This window comes from the organism of the source record quoted next, unplaced genomic scaffold (genome assembly GCF_019419815.1).
Source record: "Pyrus x bretschneideri cultivar Hongxiangsu unplaced genomic scaffold, Pyrus_bretschneideri_v1 Contig28, whole genome shotgun sequence".
NCBI lineage: Eukaryota > Viridiplantae > Streptophyta > Magnoliopsida > Rosales > Rosaceae > Pyrus > Pyrus x bretschneideri.
The window spans coordinates 3598388-3616438 of record NW_025999590.1 but is presented as its reverse complement, the minus strand read 5'-3'; the positions used below and the strand labels follow the sequence as shown (position 1 = coordinate 3616438).

At 38.5% G+C, this 18051-nt stretch overlaps 3 protein-coding genes and 1 long non-coding RNA gene across 4 annotated transcripts; all 4 read right to left on the bottom strand.

Moving 5' to 3' along the window:
- Positions 1–2090: 2090 nt before the first annotated feature.
- On the bottom strand, positions 2091–4945 carry LOC103955488 (cytochrome P450 734A1-like). The gene is made up of 3 exons (XM_048588289.1): positions 4423–4945; positions 2748–2992; positions 2091–2676 (listed from the first exon to the last, which is right to left on the bottom strand). The coding sequence occupies exons 1-3, from the start codon at positions 4567–4569 to the stop codon at positions 2469–2471; spliced, it is 600 nt and encodes a 199-aa protein (XP_048444246.1). The 5' UTR covers positions 4570–4945; the 3' UTR covers positions 2091–2468.
- A 1200-nt stretch (positions 4946–6145) lies between these two features.
- Positions 6146–8962, bottom strand: LOC103955422 (cytochrome P450 734A1). Its single transcript, XM_009367315.3, has 4 exons — positions 8424–8962; positions 7318–7562; positions 6891–7254; positions 6146–6761 (listed from the first exon to the last, which is right to left on the bottom strand). The coding sequence occupies exons 1-4, from the start codon at positions 8913–8915 to the stop codon at positions 6342–6344; spliced, it is 1521 nt and encodes a 506-aa protein (XP_009365590.1). The 5' UTR covers positions 8916–8962; the 3' UTR covers positions 6146–6341.
- Positions 8963–10813: 1851 nt separating this feature from the next.
- LOC103955421 (zinc finger protein GAI-ASSOCIATED FACTOR 1) lies at positions 10814–14902 on the bottom strand. The gene is made up of 4 exons (XM_009367312.3): positions 14415–14902; positions 13917–14313; positions 13579–13793; positions 10814–11894 (listed from the first exon to the last, which is right to left on the bottom strand). Exons 1-4 carry the CDS (start codon positions 14560–14562, stop codon positions 11047–11049), a joined length of 1608 nt encoding a protein of 535 aa, XP_009365587.1. The 5' UTR covers positions 14563–14902; the 3' UTR covers positions 10814–11046.
- On the bottom strand, positions 12739–13572 carry LOC125479231. Its single transcript, XR_007259892.1, has 2 exons — positions 13247–13572; positions 12739–13123 (listed from the first exon to the last, which is right to left on the bottom strand). It is a non-coding gene; the product is annotated as an uncharacterized LOC125479231 (long non-coding RNA).
- Positions 14903–18051: the final 3149 nt, after the last annotated feature.

Here is an 18051-nt window from a genome sequence, read left to right as displayed (position 1 = left end):
CATGAGCTTACTAAACACGAACGAAAACGGAGTGGAAAGTATATACGTCTCCCGTTAAAATTCTTAATTTATTATTAAGGATATTAAAGTTAGATTGACAAAAGAATAGTTGTTCCATTACTTATTTCGGAACTCTCCTATTCTTGACTTACGCGGTTTCTTTCACTTCAAGTAACTACTATTCCTCTCCATAGCAGTGTGACTGATGTCGAGTTTGCATCTTTTTCTTGTTGACAATTCAATATTCTAAAATGAGGTAATTAGTGCAGAAGGAAAATTCGAACTTGAATGCAAAAAGAATCGACCAAAGTTACAAGTCAAATTCCACTTACAATCTTAAAGTCACCGGAAATAAAGGGAAGTTCGTAGAAAATACAATCACATATGGTTGCAATATGACTTAAGATATCTGTGTTCTGATGCTTCAACAAGAGCCAAATATTGGCCTGCACGGATTCGAGGACCCAAACCAAATGGAAAGTACGAGGCTAAATGGCTTTGAGGCTCGGAAAAACTCAGCGGGTTGAACTCGTTAGCATCTTCTCCCCATATCTCAGTGTCGTGATGGACGGTGGTCAAGGCCAAATAAAACTGTGCGTGTGCAAGAATGTCCAGGCTCCCAAGCTTAACCTTCTTTGTTGCTTGCCTCAAAAGCATCACCGCCGGCGGGTAGAGCCTAAGCGTTTCGTTAATGATCAGCTAACCCGTTCAAAACGGGACAGAAAATAAACAAGATATGGGGTTGCAGCAAATAAGTACTGATGAGTCAATTTCATATCATATATTTTACCTTATTCTTAGTATATTTTAGTTAGTATTTTGAAAGAATTTTGATACTTTGAATTGTATTTTCAATATAAGACTTTTGACTACCTCTAGAGCAAAACATGGTCAAATGGACGAATTTTAGAGTAATTCTAGTTGGAGGATGTTTGTGAGTCGCTTAGTTTGATCATGTCAAAATATCATATTTTTCCACCAAGCAGTTATTTTCTGGCAATAAAATAAATGAGCGATGTACGATGCTGGAATAGTGACGTTTTGAGTTTGAATTGCGTTTTTGAAACCCAAGATGACCTCGGATGGGTTCGTGGCCTTCTAGAGATATGTTCAGAATGTCCCGATCTTCAAAACAAGCTATTATGGACCGGATTTAGAGGATGTCTGAGGTTAAAACGTGGCTGGACAGTTCCCTTGCAGTGTTTCCTAGTTTAATTAAGACTTTATTTTCTAAGTATTTTATTTTATTATTTAGTTCCTAGTTGGAATAAGAGACCTATGTTTTAGGATTTGTGCCATGGCTTAGCAATTATATTGCTTTGCCGTTCTTAGTTTTAGGCTACGCTTCCTTTATTCAACTTTGGAGACAGAGAGCTTTGCTAGGGTTTTCAAAGGCTTTCAAATTTTCTACTTCAAGGTGTTTTCATTCTAAGAATATTTTCTGTGATTTTTATTATGAGTATGCGTAACTAATTCCTTTGCTAGGGTTAGGCCATAAGTCTTAGTATGAATATGTGATTTTATTAATTTGCTTATGAATGGATGCATGTTTTCTTTGAATTATTAATTACCGCGATTAAAACTATCTATATATTTTGATGATTGATCACCATTAGGACATTTAGACAAGTAATTTGATGCAATTTCTATTGGAACATCACCCTGAAATTGAGGAGGACTTCTTGTAATTGGTAATTGTAAGTTCACTTAAGGCGAACATCACGCTCTTAAGGGTTGCATGGTTTTTCAGAGGATTTTCACGAAACTTAATGAGTCTTACATGTTTATATTTGATCTGAACATCACAGACGGATTGCATGTTAGATATACGTTTTCACTTGAACATCACAAGGAAATATGTATTAGGAAAACCTAACCTTCAAAGCATGTATGTGGAAATTCATAAGTAATTGATGGAATTGCATAGGATCGTGACGATGATGGCTAAACCCTAGATTTCTTCAAATTGTTAATTTTATAAAAACGTTTTTCTTCTTTGCTGTTATTATTTGTAGACTTTCAGATTTCTTTTATTGTTTATCTAATCTTTTTAAATTCATAAATCTCAATTCTTTGATAAAATATGTTTTAATAGTTAATCAAGAGTTAGTTTAATTACAAAATTAGTCAAACAATCTTTGGGGACAACGACCTTGCATGAGCATTTATACAACAATTACCTTGTAATTCTTGTAAGTATTTTTAGTGATTTTAACCCTATTTGGGCAAGTACTAAAAATCCTATCAAGTACAAAATTAAATTTCTTCCCAGCATTGGTACATGTACATAGGAAAGACTGCATGGAACTTACGATCTTGAGGTCATTAAAATTATCTGCAACCGGAAGCTTATTGTCCCCCGACATGCGAATGATTTCTTCCCTAGCTTTGTCTTGTCATTCCTGATGCTTTGCCAAGAGCAGAAGCGCCCAGCTCAGAAGATTAGCAGTCGTTTCCTTTCCTGCAAATTAGAAGGTCTTGCACTCATCTATAACTTCCTCTATCCCTAATTTCTCCTCTTTGCCGTCCTGATTCTTGTAAGGAGACATCAACAGACTAAGCAGATTTGTTGAATCTTCACTTCTTTCGCAGTTACTCACGATCAACATCCGTATTGATTCACGAGTTTCCATGTCGAGTTTCCACCCTTCTCGGTTATTCTTGGTAGGCAAAAACCTGCATTCAAAAGAAGTCAACGAGTTTGGAATTAGTCACATTTCGCCGTTGAATTTTGGAAGGAAAGTCACCTGAATCCCGGAATGTAGATACTCCTGGCTCCCTTGGTGAACAAATGCATTTGTTGTTCTTGTAAGTCGAAAACTCGCTTTCCTTCCTCAAAACTGGTTCCGAAAGCTGTCCTTGATATCACGTCCGCTGAGAGGTCATGAAGGTCTTTGTGCACATCGATTTCGAACTCATCTGTCCCTCCTCTTACATTCTCCCACTTCTCAAACATTTTCATGGTACTCCCCACAATTTCTGGTACCCAACCCTGCATTCCATAAGAAACCCCAACAAATGCATCAAACTAAACGATATAAGATGTTGTCATTTGATACCTACTAAAAGCCATCGTTTCCGAAAGCATTTGATAGAAAAACTTAAAAAAGTGCTCTTAGTTGAAGAATCACTTATGAGCAAAGGAAAGGAACTTCTTACGCTTAATCTTGCTTACTATGATATAAAGGCTAAAATATCATTACCTATATCATTAAGCTTAGTACAAAGTTCAGCTGTCGGGACTTTTAACTTGTGTAATTTACTAATTATTTCTAAACATAAAAAATCCAACTTATCCTTGCACATCTCGCTTGCAAGCTTAATTGTAATATACACAAATTATACTTCAATTGTGAAAAAGGTAAGGTCTATGTCTTCTCTTTTTCTTGTATTATCTTTTAGAAAAAGAGTAAGGTTTATGTCATTTCATTTTTTATGTGTGTTCTTTTTTTAATATCAATATTCTTCGTACCCTAAAAGTTCCTCTTCTTAAAAAAAAAAAATACTTAAACTGTTAAAATTAATAAACTACAATAATCAAAGAACGACAACTGAAACTATAATGATGAAGCGACTAAATTCATGTACGCCGAATAATAATGCCTAAAATGAAAAGCCCATTTTAGGAATCTCCATGTTATTAGAACAAGTTCATCCCCACCCAATTGTCCCCCAAAGCCCAACAATCATCTTCCTTACCACCCAGCCTAATAAGTCTGACCACAGGTGGGCCCAAGACCACCGAACTAAGGAGTTCAGTAAAAATAAACTCATTGTGCGTCTGAGGTCATGTGACGTCACCCATTTTTTTTTTTTTTTTTTTTTTTTTGTGCCAGATGAGTACGTTTCACTCGCGCATGACGTCTAGTTGTCCAACAAAATGCAATCGGTGAGGCCCGCACTACAGGCACTTACGCCATTTGCGAACATGGGATGTTGGATTTCCCAAATTCAACGGCCCATGGTAATTTTGATTTTTTTTTAATTAGAAAAAAAAAAACAAAAAAAGGATATATCTGGAAAAAGACATTGTGACTATGTGGCACAACCTGCACTCTTGGATTGAAAAAAAAAATGTCATCCAACAATCCATATTAATTATGTTAGTAAAAAATGTTTAAAATTATAAAAAAATACAAAAAAGAAAAAAGAAAAAAAAGGAGAATATGAACTGTGGGTCGACCGAGAAGGGATTATTTCTTAAGAAAATGACACGTAATATGACGAAATTGGTTAAAAGTCTCATTCAAAATTGAACATAATATTAATTTTAAGGTGAATTACCCACACAATTTATTTACAGAATAAAGGCCTATTTAAAAAATTACTATTCATTAAGGCAAGAATTACCTTTGCTCAATTGATGGAGAAATTATTGCCTTGGGGGTGGACTTCTCTTAATTGGGTTAATAGAGTAATTACCTTGACCCGCTCCATTTTAAAGGCCTGGTTTACCATCCTTCTATGAAAAGCCCATTCTTCTCCGACAAGCCCAAAAAGTCCCTCTCCAAACAAAGTTTTTGTTAAAGGGGTAAACGGTAATTTCCGAAACGACCCACTCGTATTCATCAACACTTCCTTGATTATGTCAGGTTCGGATATTGCCAGCCTGGCCCTGGGCCCGAACCAGTACAGGAAATTCGTCCCGTATGTGCGGGACCACTTGTGGTAATGTTGGGACGCGCGGGGAAGCGTGTCGTGGTCAAAACGACCCCGCTTTGAGAGAGATTCCGAGGACAGCCGGCGGATCTCGGCAGAGTTCCCAAGGATCGGACGGTGGGCAGGCCCCTGTATGCCTTTGCCTTCGGAAGTGATGTTGCGTCCTCAGTGGGACCCACAACGTGGAGTTTACAAATTTGAAGAGGAAGAAAAGGAGAGGCAGTAAAAGAACTGCAAGGAGAAGGAAATGCATCGTGAAATCTCAGAAGAAGAGAGAGAGAGAGATAGAGAGAGAGAGAGGGGAGAGAGGACAATTAAGTTCCTAAATACATCATGCGTGACGTACACCAACGTAATCTGCTTGATAAAACAACTTGTTAGTTGATAATTAGGGCTGGAAATTTTTTTCGGAAATCCCAAATCAAATAAAAAAATTTTGATCCCATACCGAAAAATTTTCAAATTGATAATAGCGAAATTTTTGGGATCCATACTGAACCAATTCCAAACCTTTCGGAAGAATCGGTATTACATATTCAATGATCTGAAAATCTCGAACCGAACCGAAAAAACATATATATTTATTTTGTTTGCATATATGTTAAATGTTGAATTTAAGTAGTTTGGTGGTAGATTATATTAGAAACAGAAGTATGAAATTAAGTAGTTTAAAACTTTCGAACATCAATTCAACTTGGTATGAAATTTAAAATTAATATGAGATTAAAAACATAAATTTCAATTGATATGAAATTTGGAACAAAATTTTAGGCCAAAAGCCCAAATTTTGGCCCACATTAAAAAAATCTCAAATTTTAACCCAAAAGTTCAAAAGTCAAAAATTAATCCCGATCCATCTCGAAATACCGAAAGCATTTCGAGAATATTGAAAATTGGAAATACCAAAATTTCGGTTCAGGATTAGTCTTCAAATTCCCGTCCCAAAAATTTTCAGTTTGGGATTCAAGATCCCATTTTCGGTTTGAGATCCCATACTAAACCACCTATGCTAAGTAGTGTCACAGATCGTTAAAATACATTACGAAGTGGATCTTACAAAAATGTGTCAAAATTTGTGTAAAAAAATGGTGTCATGAATCTACCTCCAATATAATTAGATAGATAAAGAATAGTAATTTATTTCTCATTTGGCTAAATATCCAAAATGGTACTTGAGATTTGCATAATCAATCTAATTATATTCTTAGTCGTTTGGACAATCTCGGGACCATTTATATTGATTATACAAATCTTAGAGACTATTTTGGATATTTAGCCAAACGAGTAATAAATTACTATTCTTTATCTATCTAATTATATTAGAGGCATATTCATGACACCATTTTTTTTAAGATGAGACAAAGATAATGGTACCTTTCTATTGATTATGCAAATCTTAAAGACCATTTTGGATATTTAGCCTACTTGTTTCTTATATCTTCTATACTTAACTTACGCGGTTTCTTTTTATTTCAAGTAATTAGTGTGGAAGGAAAATTCGAACTTAATGTAAGAGAACAATCAAAGTCACAAGTGAAATTCAACTTACAGCCTTAACGTCGCCGAAAATAAGGGGAAATTTCGTAGAAAATACAATCACATATGGTTACAATATGACTTTAGGAATCTGTTTTCTGAAGCTTCATTGTACAATAAGATAAATAAAACCCTAATTAGAATCTTCAATTTGAAATCCTGCTAAAGAGGATTTGAGCGCCATACTGTGGCTGCAAGGTTATGAGCAACGTAGGGGCATGAACATATGTTGGAGACACCCTGAAAGAATAGCGCCGGATGACGATTGCTAACACAAGTTTTGCTTCAACAAGAGCCAAATTTTGGCCTGCACAGATTCGAGGACCCAGACCAAATGGAAAGTACGAGGCTAAATGGCTTCGAGGCTCGGAAAACCTCAGCGGGTTGAACTCGTTAGCATCTTCTCCCCATATCTCGGTGTCGTGATGGACGGCGGTCAAGGCCAAATAAAGCTGTGTGTCTGCAGGAATGTCCAGGCTCCCAAGCTTAACCTTCTTTGTTGCTTGCCTCATAATCATAACCGCCGGAGGGTAGAGCCTAAGTGTTTCGTTAACGATCATGCTAACCTGTTCAAAACGGGATGGAAAATAAACATGTATGGGGATGCAGCAAACTAATTGTGCAATTTAAGTACAAAAATTAACTTTCTTCCCAGCATTGATACATATAAAAAGGAAAGATTTTACAGAACTTACAATTTTGAGGTCATTCAAATTATCTGCAACCGGAAGCTTATTGTCCCCCGACACGCGAATTATTTCTTCCCTAGCTTTGTCTTGCCATTCCTGATGCTTTGCCAAGAGCAGAAGTGCCCAGCTTAGAAGATTAGCAGTCGTTTCCTTTCCTGCAAAGTAGAAGGTCTTGCACTCATCTACAACTTCCTCTGTCTCTAATTTCACCTCTTGTCCATCCTGATTCTTGCAAGGAGACATCAACAGACTAAGCAGATTTGTCGAATCTTCACTTCTTTTGCAGTTATTCGCGATCAAGATCCGTATTGATTCGCGAGTTTCCTTGTCGAGTCTCCACCTTTCTCGGTTATTCTTGGTAGGCAAAAACCTGCATTCAAAAGAATTCAATGAGTTTGGAATCAATCACATTTCGCTTTTGAAGGAAAGTCACCTGAATCCCGGAATGTAGATGCTCCTGACAGCCTTGGAGAACAGATGCATTTGTTGTTCTTGTAAGTCGAAAACACGCTTTCCCTCCTCAAAGCTGGTTCCGAAAGCTGTCCTTGATATCACGTCTGCTGAGAGCTCATGAAGTTCTTTGTGCACATCGATTTCAAACTCATCTCTCCCTCCTCTTACATTCTCCCACTTCTCCAACATCTTCATGGTACTCCCCACAATATCTGGCACCCAACCCTGCATTGCAGAAAAGAGCCCCCCAACAACAATGCAAATAAAAAGATTTAAGATGGTGTCATTTGATACCTACTAAACGCCATAACTAAAATCGTTTCCAAAAGAGCTTGATAAAAAAAAAAATTCAAAAGTGCTTTTAGATGTAAAAGCACTTGCCAAAGTACCTCAAGACTAACTTATGAGCAAAAGAGCTTCGTACGCTTAATCTTGCATATCATGATATAAAGGGTAAAGTATAATTAGGTTCCCTATCCTAAGCTTAGTTCAAAGTTCAGTTGTTAACTCGTGTAGTTTACTAATTATTTCTGCAACAACAATAACAATAATAGTCTCATCCCACTAAATGGGATCGGTTGCATGAATCCTAAAACGTTACTGCACTCAGCTTTGCGTCAAATATTCCGTTAACTCCAAGTACACTAAGCATTTCTAAACATTAAAAATCCAATTTACCCTTGCATATCTCGCTTGCAAGCTAATTGAAGTATCCACGAATTATACTTAAACTACGAAGAGTAAGATTTATATCCCCCTTTTTTTTTTTTTTTTTTTATATATATTTTGTTTTTCTTGTTTATGTGGGCTAATGTTTATATCTCATGAGTAAATATAATGCGAGATTGTTAGATTAAATTAACAAACTAAATGAAGTGTCACCAATAAAAAATGAGCACATTTATACCGATTAAGTAATAATTCAATCACCAACTTTCATGTCATTTAGTTTACAAAATTTAATCAACAAATTAAGTCTCGCTAGCATTACTCAGTCAAAATCACAGGACTAAAATTTAGATTGCTTAAAATGAAAGCCCATTTTGGTAATCTCCATTCAATTAAGTGGGTTCGTAGAGTAATTACCTTGACCCGATCCATTTTGAAGGCCCGGTTCACAATTCTTCTATGGAAGGCCCATTCCTCTCCCTCAAGCCCAACAAGTCCCTCTCCAAACAAAGTTTTAGTCAACGGGGTAAACGGTGTTTTCCGAAACGACCCGCCAGCATCCATCAACACTTCCTTGATCATGTCGGGATCGGATATTGCCAGCCTGGCCCTGGGCCCGAACCAGTAGAGGAAATTCTTCCCGTACATGCGGGACCACCTGTGGTAAAATGGGGACGCGCGGTGAAGATTGTCGTGGTCAAAAGGGCCCCGCTTTGAGAGAGCTTCCGCGAACAGACGGCGGATCTCGGCGGAGTTCCCGAAGATCGGACGGTAGGCAGGCCCCCGTATGCCTTGCTTCCGGAAGTGATGTTGCGTCCTCAGTGGGACCCATATCGTGGAGGTTACAAATTTGGAGAGGAAGAAAAGTAGAGGAAGTAAAAGAACAGCAAGGAGGAGAAGGAAATGCATAATCTCAGTGTATCATTAGCAGAAGCAGAGAGAGAAGATGAAGATTTATTAGTTCCTAATACATCATGCATGACGTACATCAACTAATCCTTTTGAACAAATTGTTAGTTTTTAACGAGGAAATTGTTATTAAAATTTCAAAAATCTCTTTCGACACTCCTCACAAACGTATTTTTCTTTTTAATTATAACTATTTTATTATCAGATAGTACTGTTTACACAATCAATTTTTATTTTTAACACACTTTTTTAATTTTCGATCATCAACTCAAAGGAATTGAAAAAAAAAATTAATATAGCTTGCCCTATGTGTATCAGAAGTAAAAATAAGTCACTGTATGTACTACATACGGAGGATGATTCTCTTCTCTTCCCTCCTCTTCTATTTGAACGATTACGGTCTAACCACGTTAATATCTTATATTGATTTTTTTTATAGAGACAATAAGACAAAAAAAAATATGTGAGAGGAGGGGAGGGATTAAGATGAGAATAGGAGAAGAGAAAATTCTACTCCGCTACTTATTTGCATTCATGGCAGTGTTGAATATCACAAAGAAACTTATCCAAAAAATGGGGTAATTCAGTTAGTTATGAGCATCCACTTCGGGACGCGCTTTCGATAAACCTTTCAACTGCTGGTAACGTTTTGAGTCTTCGACGTTAAAAATCTCTTATCCAGATGAACAACACAGGTAGCTGGGTGGCATTAGCACCGGAGGCAGATTGTTTGCCCTTCTGTTTGGTGCTCTTTCTATCCTCTCCTATTTTATGTGATCATGATTAAGTCATGTCAACATTTTATACTGATCTTTTTATAAAGATAATAAGATAAAGCAATAAAAATATAAAATATTAACGTAATTTAACCGTAATCTTACAAATAAAAATGAATAAAAAGCGCACACAAAAAGAAGTGCAGACGATCTGCCTCCATTAGCACCCGTAGGGTTGCCGCTGCCAACCAGAGATACGACCGAGCAGGCAGGTGCCCTACCACACCATAAAACCATGGGACCCACATGTGGTCTAGTCAGAGCAGCACACAACAAATGCAACCCGCCAGTTCACAAATTAAATACATCTTCATCTTGCTACTGACCGATCGACCAACCCGCATGTTGTCCATACTGTGTCAAATTAAACCGAGGTCCCAGTTTAATCCGCTCCGATTTGACTCGTTTGACCGCCATCAATTTAGTCCATGTGCTCATTAGGACCAAAAGAAAATCCATGTGCTCATCAATGCAAAACGGCACCGTCTCATGCATAATTTTTTACTTTTCTTTAATTAATTTTTTAAATTTTTTAATTTTTTTACTAAGTGTTTTATCACGTGGTATAAATGTGACAGTCACGTCAGCACAAATAGAAATCTCATATTTGTCACATCATTACTCAACGGTTAACTTAACAAATTTTTTAACGATTGTATGAAATTGAAAAAAAATAATAATACTAAACGTATGAGATTAAAATGCTTTAAAAATGTTGTATGAGGTTGTAATTGCACCGAAATCTAAGAGGGTAAAATGTAATTTACCCAAATTCTTTTCTTTGATTTTCTCCAACGCATTAATTGCGACGAGTAATGCTAAAGTACCACATTTTTCATACTATTTTTTTTTCTTTTGAGGAAAAAGACAATTGATGGTAAACTACGATTATCCATCTTTTTCGAACTCAAGAAGTTTTCTTTTGCCTGTGACCACAATCAAATAAACTCACCAACTCAAAATATTGAACCCAAAACTTCCTACATTTTTTTATTTTTTAGAAACTTCCTACATTTTTTTTATCTTTTAGAGAGCCGCAGTCCGTGATATTATCAGTGGACTATATCTTTAGAGAGATGTACAAATTTAATATGGAAAGTATTAGAGTATAGCAATTTTGAATTGGGATGGTCACACTGCTACGATATTTTAGAATAGGACAAAGTGTTGACTTTGTCGATCAATGTGTTATAACATAGGTTGAACAAGCTCCTGTACAACTTAATTTAACTTTTCCATCTAGAACGGCGACGTTTCAAAAATCAAAGCACGATCTATCGCAAAAACAAGGAAGCTATTCTTCTCTGCAGTTTACTACATAATATATGATATAACCAGCACAGAATACAGGAGGCCTAAATGTTGGGCTTTCTATCTTGTGCACCTTCCCACGATTCTCCCTGCGAGCTTCCACCGCCCGCTCCTCCACTTCCGTACGGAGCTGCAACATTGAAGGCACCGCCGCTGCCGCCAAAGGAATTCAGGAAAGCAGAAAATCCGCCTGTGGAAGCGCCACCGCCACCACCACTACCGATGCTCAGCCCAAGAAGGTCACGAGTCATGGGCTGGCCCCCGAACGACGAAGGTGGACCCATCATTAGATCATTCAATTGGGTAACATTTGCAGTTGAGAGAAGTTGAAGCCCTAACTCGGCTCCCACGTGAGCACCACCACCACTCTCTGGCTTCTTGTTCCACTGCAATGTGGTGCTACTTTCTTGAGACGGGGATGAGGTCGTGGACAACCCGAACCCACGAAGCAGTGAGGCGTTTGATGCTGCAGCACCCATTTGGGCTGCCTTTTGGAGCAATGCCGTGGCGGACATGGCAGCGGGCTGAGCGTAGTCGCGGTGGTCTTGTTGATCGGGTGTTGGAAACAGTGAGAAGCCAGTGCTGGAGAGGTAAAGGGAGGTAGAGAGTGAGAGTGATGTGGGTTCATTAATGGCGGAGGTTGTGGTGGAGCCATCCAGGCGGCCCAATGTGGATACTTGATTGGTGAATGAGGACGGTGACGATGCTTGGGGTGGCTGTGTCATCAACGCTGAAGCGGAGGAAGGTGCAAATACACTGGCGAATACACTAGTACCATTGTTGCAATTTCCAGTCGAGGTGGTGGCAATGGAGGTGGTGCTGATTGCCGTGGTAGTTAAGCATGTCGTGGCTGGCGCCGGAGGGGACAGGCCAATTGGGTTTTCTGGCAATTCTGTAACCACCATAAAACAATCAAGCAATCATGATCATCAAAACTTAAAAAGCAGAATGCAACAAAGTGGTGCAGTCATGAATAAAGCATGTAGGAAATGTGTTTGAAAATTCTACCCAAGTCCCTCATTGGAAACAACTTAAAAATCTTTGAGATCTTTGTGCTTTATGTGCAAAAGGAGAAAGGAGAGAGGCAATCATGGCGTCCTTTCCCCTCAAACTTTTTCTTCTATTTTTTCGTTTTTTTGTTTTTCAACCCTAATACTCCTCGATCCCTGAGCTCCCATATCAATCGTGCATCCATCCATTTTTCCTGTCGCCGTGGGACAACTCCACTCTCTCTCTCTCTCTCTCTCTCTCTCTCACTCTCTCTACATCCCCATGCCTATACTACTGTGAAAGTTTCAACTTTACAAAAGCCTACTCACCCACGCGAGGGCAACATCAAGGTAGAGACAAAAACCCAGTAAGTATGATTCTCTCTTCTCTTTTTACCTTCTCCTTCCCTCCTTTTCCCTCCCTTTCTATTTAAACGATCACAGTTAAACCACGTCAACATCTTATAGTAATTTTTTATAACAAAAAAAAGACAAAATAAAAGAATGTGAGAGGAAATGAAGGAAAAAAGAGGGGAGAGATCCTAGTCCATAAAAGAATCCGGATCCTCTCAAAGAGGATTCCGGATATCCGTCAATTATGTCTGTTCATTATATATCATGAAGTTAAAAATTATTTTAAATATTTTTATTTAAATTAAATACAAATAGTATTTGACAAAAACTGCCTGCACGATATATATTGAACGAACACGATTCACGAATTTCCATAATCTGCACCAAAACCCGAAGAGGATCCTGTTGGATAAAATAACACCCCAACAGCCTTCATTATTATTTTTTACAAAGTAATGCTAGAAGGACTCTAAAAACAGTAGGACTCTTTAAGGAGTCTCAGTCATTCATAGTTTAACGTCAATTCGTATGCTAATATTGTAAAATATTATGCAAAAAACATGAAGAGGCAGGAGTTCCACTTTTGAGTCTCTTTAGTATTTCAAGAAGGAAATTGAACTCCCTTTAGAACTAATCAACCCTATGTGTTTCTAACTATGTAATTAGACAGAGACGCATATACGTACGTTAGGCCAGTTACACATAGTAAGGCCACCTTCGCATTGAGTTTGATTCCTCTCGACAATCTACGGTAGTTTCCTTTTCATGCAAGAGCTATCTAGAAGAACGAGAATCAAACTCGGGATTTCAGCACAAGTGTGAACGTATTCAACCAACTTACAAGTCACCGAGTGCTAGCGTAGTTCTAAGTTTATTTGTAAGATGTGCAAAATAATAAAACCTGAGAATTTTGTTGAAAGGACTGCGACAATCATGTTACGTATCCAAGACGCGCTCCCAAGATTAGCGTTTGACACATCAAGTGAGAGATTTTTCAGTGTAACAAAAACACAAGATGTACTTGTTACAATACAAATGACAGGATATGTGCGTTAAAAAATTAATAACTTAAAATATAAAATTTTCCATCACTTATATAAAAACCCGTAATATACTATTCGTATTCCGACTACAATAAAAAACAAATTTCGCGTACACGATGTGCCAATGGTCATATTATTCATCATATCGCAATGATAAACCGCATTTATTGACCTTATTAAATAGTGTTACCTGAGCTCTGAATAGACAAGGCCGGAGACACCACCGTGTTTGACGGTGTGTGAGGCGGTGGAGGCGGCGACGCCACCACCGCACTCTTTGCACTCGGAGCCGGATTTGAACTCGGGTTCGTACTTCCGCCGGACCCAACCATTAGGGTTTGAGCCTTCGCGCTCTCCTCCGCCAAAGCGTCGCAGAACGCCCTGTGCGTTATGAAGCTATCCCTCCTTCAACCATCCCAAAACAAAACGACAACGCATTAATAACCGGCGGTTTCCCGAGAAAATGTACGAAAATGGAAAGGAAAAGGAAAAGGAAAATGTAAGTTTTCTCGGGAAACAAACACACACCTAGAGAATAAAGTCCCGCAATCGCATTTGTACTCTCGGGTGCCGCACGTCTTCATGTGCGCCTTCCAATCGGACTGCACTGCGTATTTCTTGGAGCACCGCTCGCACTGCCACTTCTTCTCGCCGTGCTTTCGACAAAAGTGCTTCTTAATCCCCGTCAGGTCGCCTAGCGCCCGGGTCGGGTTGTGGTGCACGCAGGAGGTCTCGGGGCAGACGTAGACCCGCTTCCGTACTTCTTTGCTCGTCCGCTGCTTCAGCTTCCACGGCAGGTTGTGGCCCCGCCGGTGGAGCTGCAGGTTCTGGTCCCGCTGGAAGCCTTTGCTGCAGATCTCGCACACGAAACGGTTCGTAGCAAGCAGAGTCGTCGGCGACAGCGTGATCACATCCGCTTCGGGATCTGAAAAAGTCGAAAATTAGCAAGGAAATACGTGCTAGCTCAGCTCTAAATAGCAAAAATTAGCAAAATTTAAAGACTAATCGAGAAACGACGTCGTCTACCTGGCATTCCGGGAAGGTTTCGCTTTTTCTTTTGCGGCGGCTCCGAACGAGTCATGGCTTCGCGAGCGGAGGAAGTTAAACTGGCTTCGCCGCCGGAAGCCGTTGAAACCTTCGGTAACGGCGATGAGGAATTATCCAGCTCCCCCATTTTCCAATTTTTAAATCTCTGAGCTCAAAGCCTCTCAAACAAGCTATAAAAACAAGCTGACTACTTACGGTTTCAGTTCTGATTGATTAAAATAAACAAAAACTCTGATTGTTTCCCGAGAAAAGAGAATTTTCCGAGAAAAACCGACAAAATTGCTCGAGCTAAATTAATGGACTCTTTGCCCCGGAACGCCGAGTCAACTCAGTCCTCGAGGTCGCACACGGAGAGCCAAAGTCCCATTAGGCGGCGCGGCTCCATAGCTGGAAATGGAAGAGAGGGGGGAGAGAGAGTGTGTGTGCGTGTTTGTGAAATACAGGCAGAGAGAGAGAGAGATTTGAACGGAGTTGAAAAATCTTAAATTTATTGAAAACGGGTTAAAGCGGCGGCATTAACCATGGTTAAATTAGGAAGCTATGGATTTTAACCATGGTTAGGGGATATACCCGAACCCGATGAGTCGAAAGCTGATCCCGTGGCTGATGGGGTAGATCTGGGCGTCCACGTGTCGCAAGAAGCGAGAAGGCGACGTTTGTCGGAGGACTAGGCGGTGCTTGTCTTTTTGCACTTTGAAACTATTTTTCTAACCAATAATATACCAAACTTTTTTAAATCAGGACAAAAACCTTGCCTAATACTAATTACGTCAAAAGCCAGTTTTACCCCTGCACAATCCCCCGTTTCACAGCGGAATGAAGCGGGGTTTTTGGAATTTGACGTGTTTTTTGTAATTTTACAGTAATGCCACTGAGCCGATAAGGATGGGCAAGCAAATGTGGACGAGACAATCTAAACGTTTTGTCCACGGCCTCAGTGGCTTTCTTGTGATTCTCTTGAAAAGCCTGTCTTGTTTGTGTCACTTACATTGGTAAGGGAGAAGAACTTTCATGTCCACATCTCAACTTAATCACGTCTTAATCATGTGATTAAGGGTTTAATCACCGTTACAGTAACAATCTGTTGCAAGGGCACATTCTTCTGGTGGAAGAACTTTCTTGTCCACATCTCAACTTAATCACGTCTTAATCATGTGATTAAGGGTTTAATCACCGTTACAGTAACAATCTGTTGCGAGGGCACATTCTTCTGATGGTATCTAAAAGAAACATGAACGCAACATCACATATCTTAATTTTTCGACTGATAATATGCTATTAATTGCTACAATGCATATTTAGTGTAAGTTTTTCTAGTCCATCACAAGGGCTTACTTATTACTCGATATGCCATCGTACATTATAATCGGTAATACAATGTCATTTGTTTTACCGTTTTCACACCGCACGACATAACGAATACGAAATGTTAATGTGGCATAATAGAATTTAGGCATAATAGAATTTAGGTAAGTCTCCTTCTTTCATCTATCAAAATCAAACAGTAGAATACTGTACCAACGGAGGTCAAATGTCACGGATGCCCTCGTGAATCATGTGGGTGCTTGCACCCCTTGCGTGCACGTGCTTGAGTCTGCCACCAAGAGCTTCAATTCCCTGCGTCATAAGTCCATTGCAATCCCATGGACCTCATGGTGTTCCGAGATTAATAACCGTCGACTGGTCAAATCCAAAGTTTAAGAAGGAGATGCGATGCATAGTATAATGTTTGCCCAAAAAGGCCGGTACCCTTTTTCTCTCCAAAAGTCGGTTAAGAGATTTTTGATGTAAATCAAACACCGGTATTGGAAATGATCCTATCTTTGAATATCTTTCTTTTAATTCATCAAATATAATTGATTTGAACCATTGAAATTTAATCTAACGTTACAAATAAGGATCAATTTTAAAAGTTAAAATAAATTTAGCCGTTGAATCAAATTCAATGGTCCTAATCATTGGACTTGGTGGATTAAAATGAAGGAATCAGGAGAAGATCCCTTTCCATCGTTATTGGCCCTGAAAAAACTTCGTTACAGATAAGCTACGTGAGAAAAACTGAGCGAGGAAAGAGAGTCACCCACGCCTAGAAGGCTAGAACAAAACAAATCATGTTATAGTATAATCATCAGACAAATAACTAGTTAATTATGAAAAACCGACATCACAGTAAAGGCAAGCGATCTGATGGAGCTGATTAGATTGACAACCGAGATGAAGCCATCCCTGGAACCTAGAGAAGCTATCCCTCCCAAGGCTAGAGCACTGAACAAGGAAATAGCACAATCTTACCCCGTCTTCACATCGGTAAAATTTTTAATGAATGAATCCTATGGATTGGATTGATACATCTACCTTACCAATTCGGCAAACGCTCAAATTTTCTCATTCGAATAAAAAAATCTCATTTTTTAAAAAGTTTCGTTAGCATTTCCCATTATCATGAAACTTTTTCTACGCGACCGAGCCCACGGGCATTTAAGACATTTTGGTCTAGTACATTGATATTCAGATTCAGACACAGTGGACCGGGTTTTGCAGGCCATCGACGGTCCACATCTCTTGGGGCCCACCAGAAGGAAGCCTAGATGCTGAGGTGGACGGTGCGGATGCAATCTGTCATCACTGCTTAGTATATCGACAGGTACTTTTAATGCCATTGTTTAATCCCAGATGGTCATAATTATACTCAAATAATTAGAACCCACTTGAATATTATTTTATCACAATAAAATAATTACAAGATCTAATTGTTTAGGACGCCGATTCCACCCTCCTGTTTGGATGTATTTCTCATCCCTTTTTATTTATACGATCATGATTAAATTATGTTAATATTTTATATTTATATTATTTTTTATTTTATTATCTCAATAAAAAAAATTAATATAAAATGTTGACGTGACTTAACTATAATCGCACAAAATAAGAAAGGATAAGAAAGGCATCCAAACAAGGGGCAGACAATCTGCCTCCAATTATTTAAGCAAGTTGTTGCACCCTCGTCTCCAACTTAATCTTTGATTTGCCCGTTAATTATTTTTAATTACAAATTTTCAACCTTTATGTTTATATTTTATATGAATTTAACCCCACCTAATATTAAATCCTCATAATTTATGTCCTACCAATTTAGCAAGAAAACAGTGCAGTCACTGCCCTGGTTTGTTGTAAACTGAATGAGTCAAACGCCAGCGTTTGTTTTGTTTTGTTTTGGGGCATTGATCCATTTGTATATTTTATTTGTATTTCGTTTGGTTCTTTTTGTTTGGTAGACTTTTGACCTCAAAACAAGCAAAGCTTTCGTTGGACTTGAATTTTTTACTTTTCACAGGTTTTGTTAAATTTGATCATTGATTCCGTTTGATTTTCTCAAATAAGTGGTTAAAAATAAAAAATATATATGTGAGAAGTAAAAGATAATGTGAAAATCACTTCTGAAGCTTAACATTATTCGGTAATTCTGAAGCTTAACATTATTCAATTTGTGTTAGTGTTCTCGACCATATATTGTTAGTTTTGTCATTATTCGATAATTCTGAAGCTTAACATTGTCCATTTTGAATTGTCAATGCCTCTTGATTTTTTTTCGTAAGTTAGTTATTGATTACGTGTG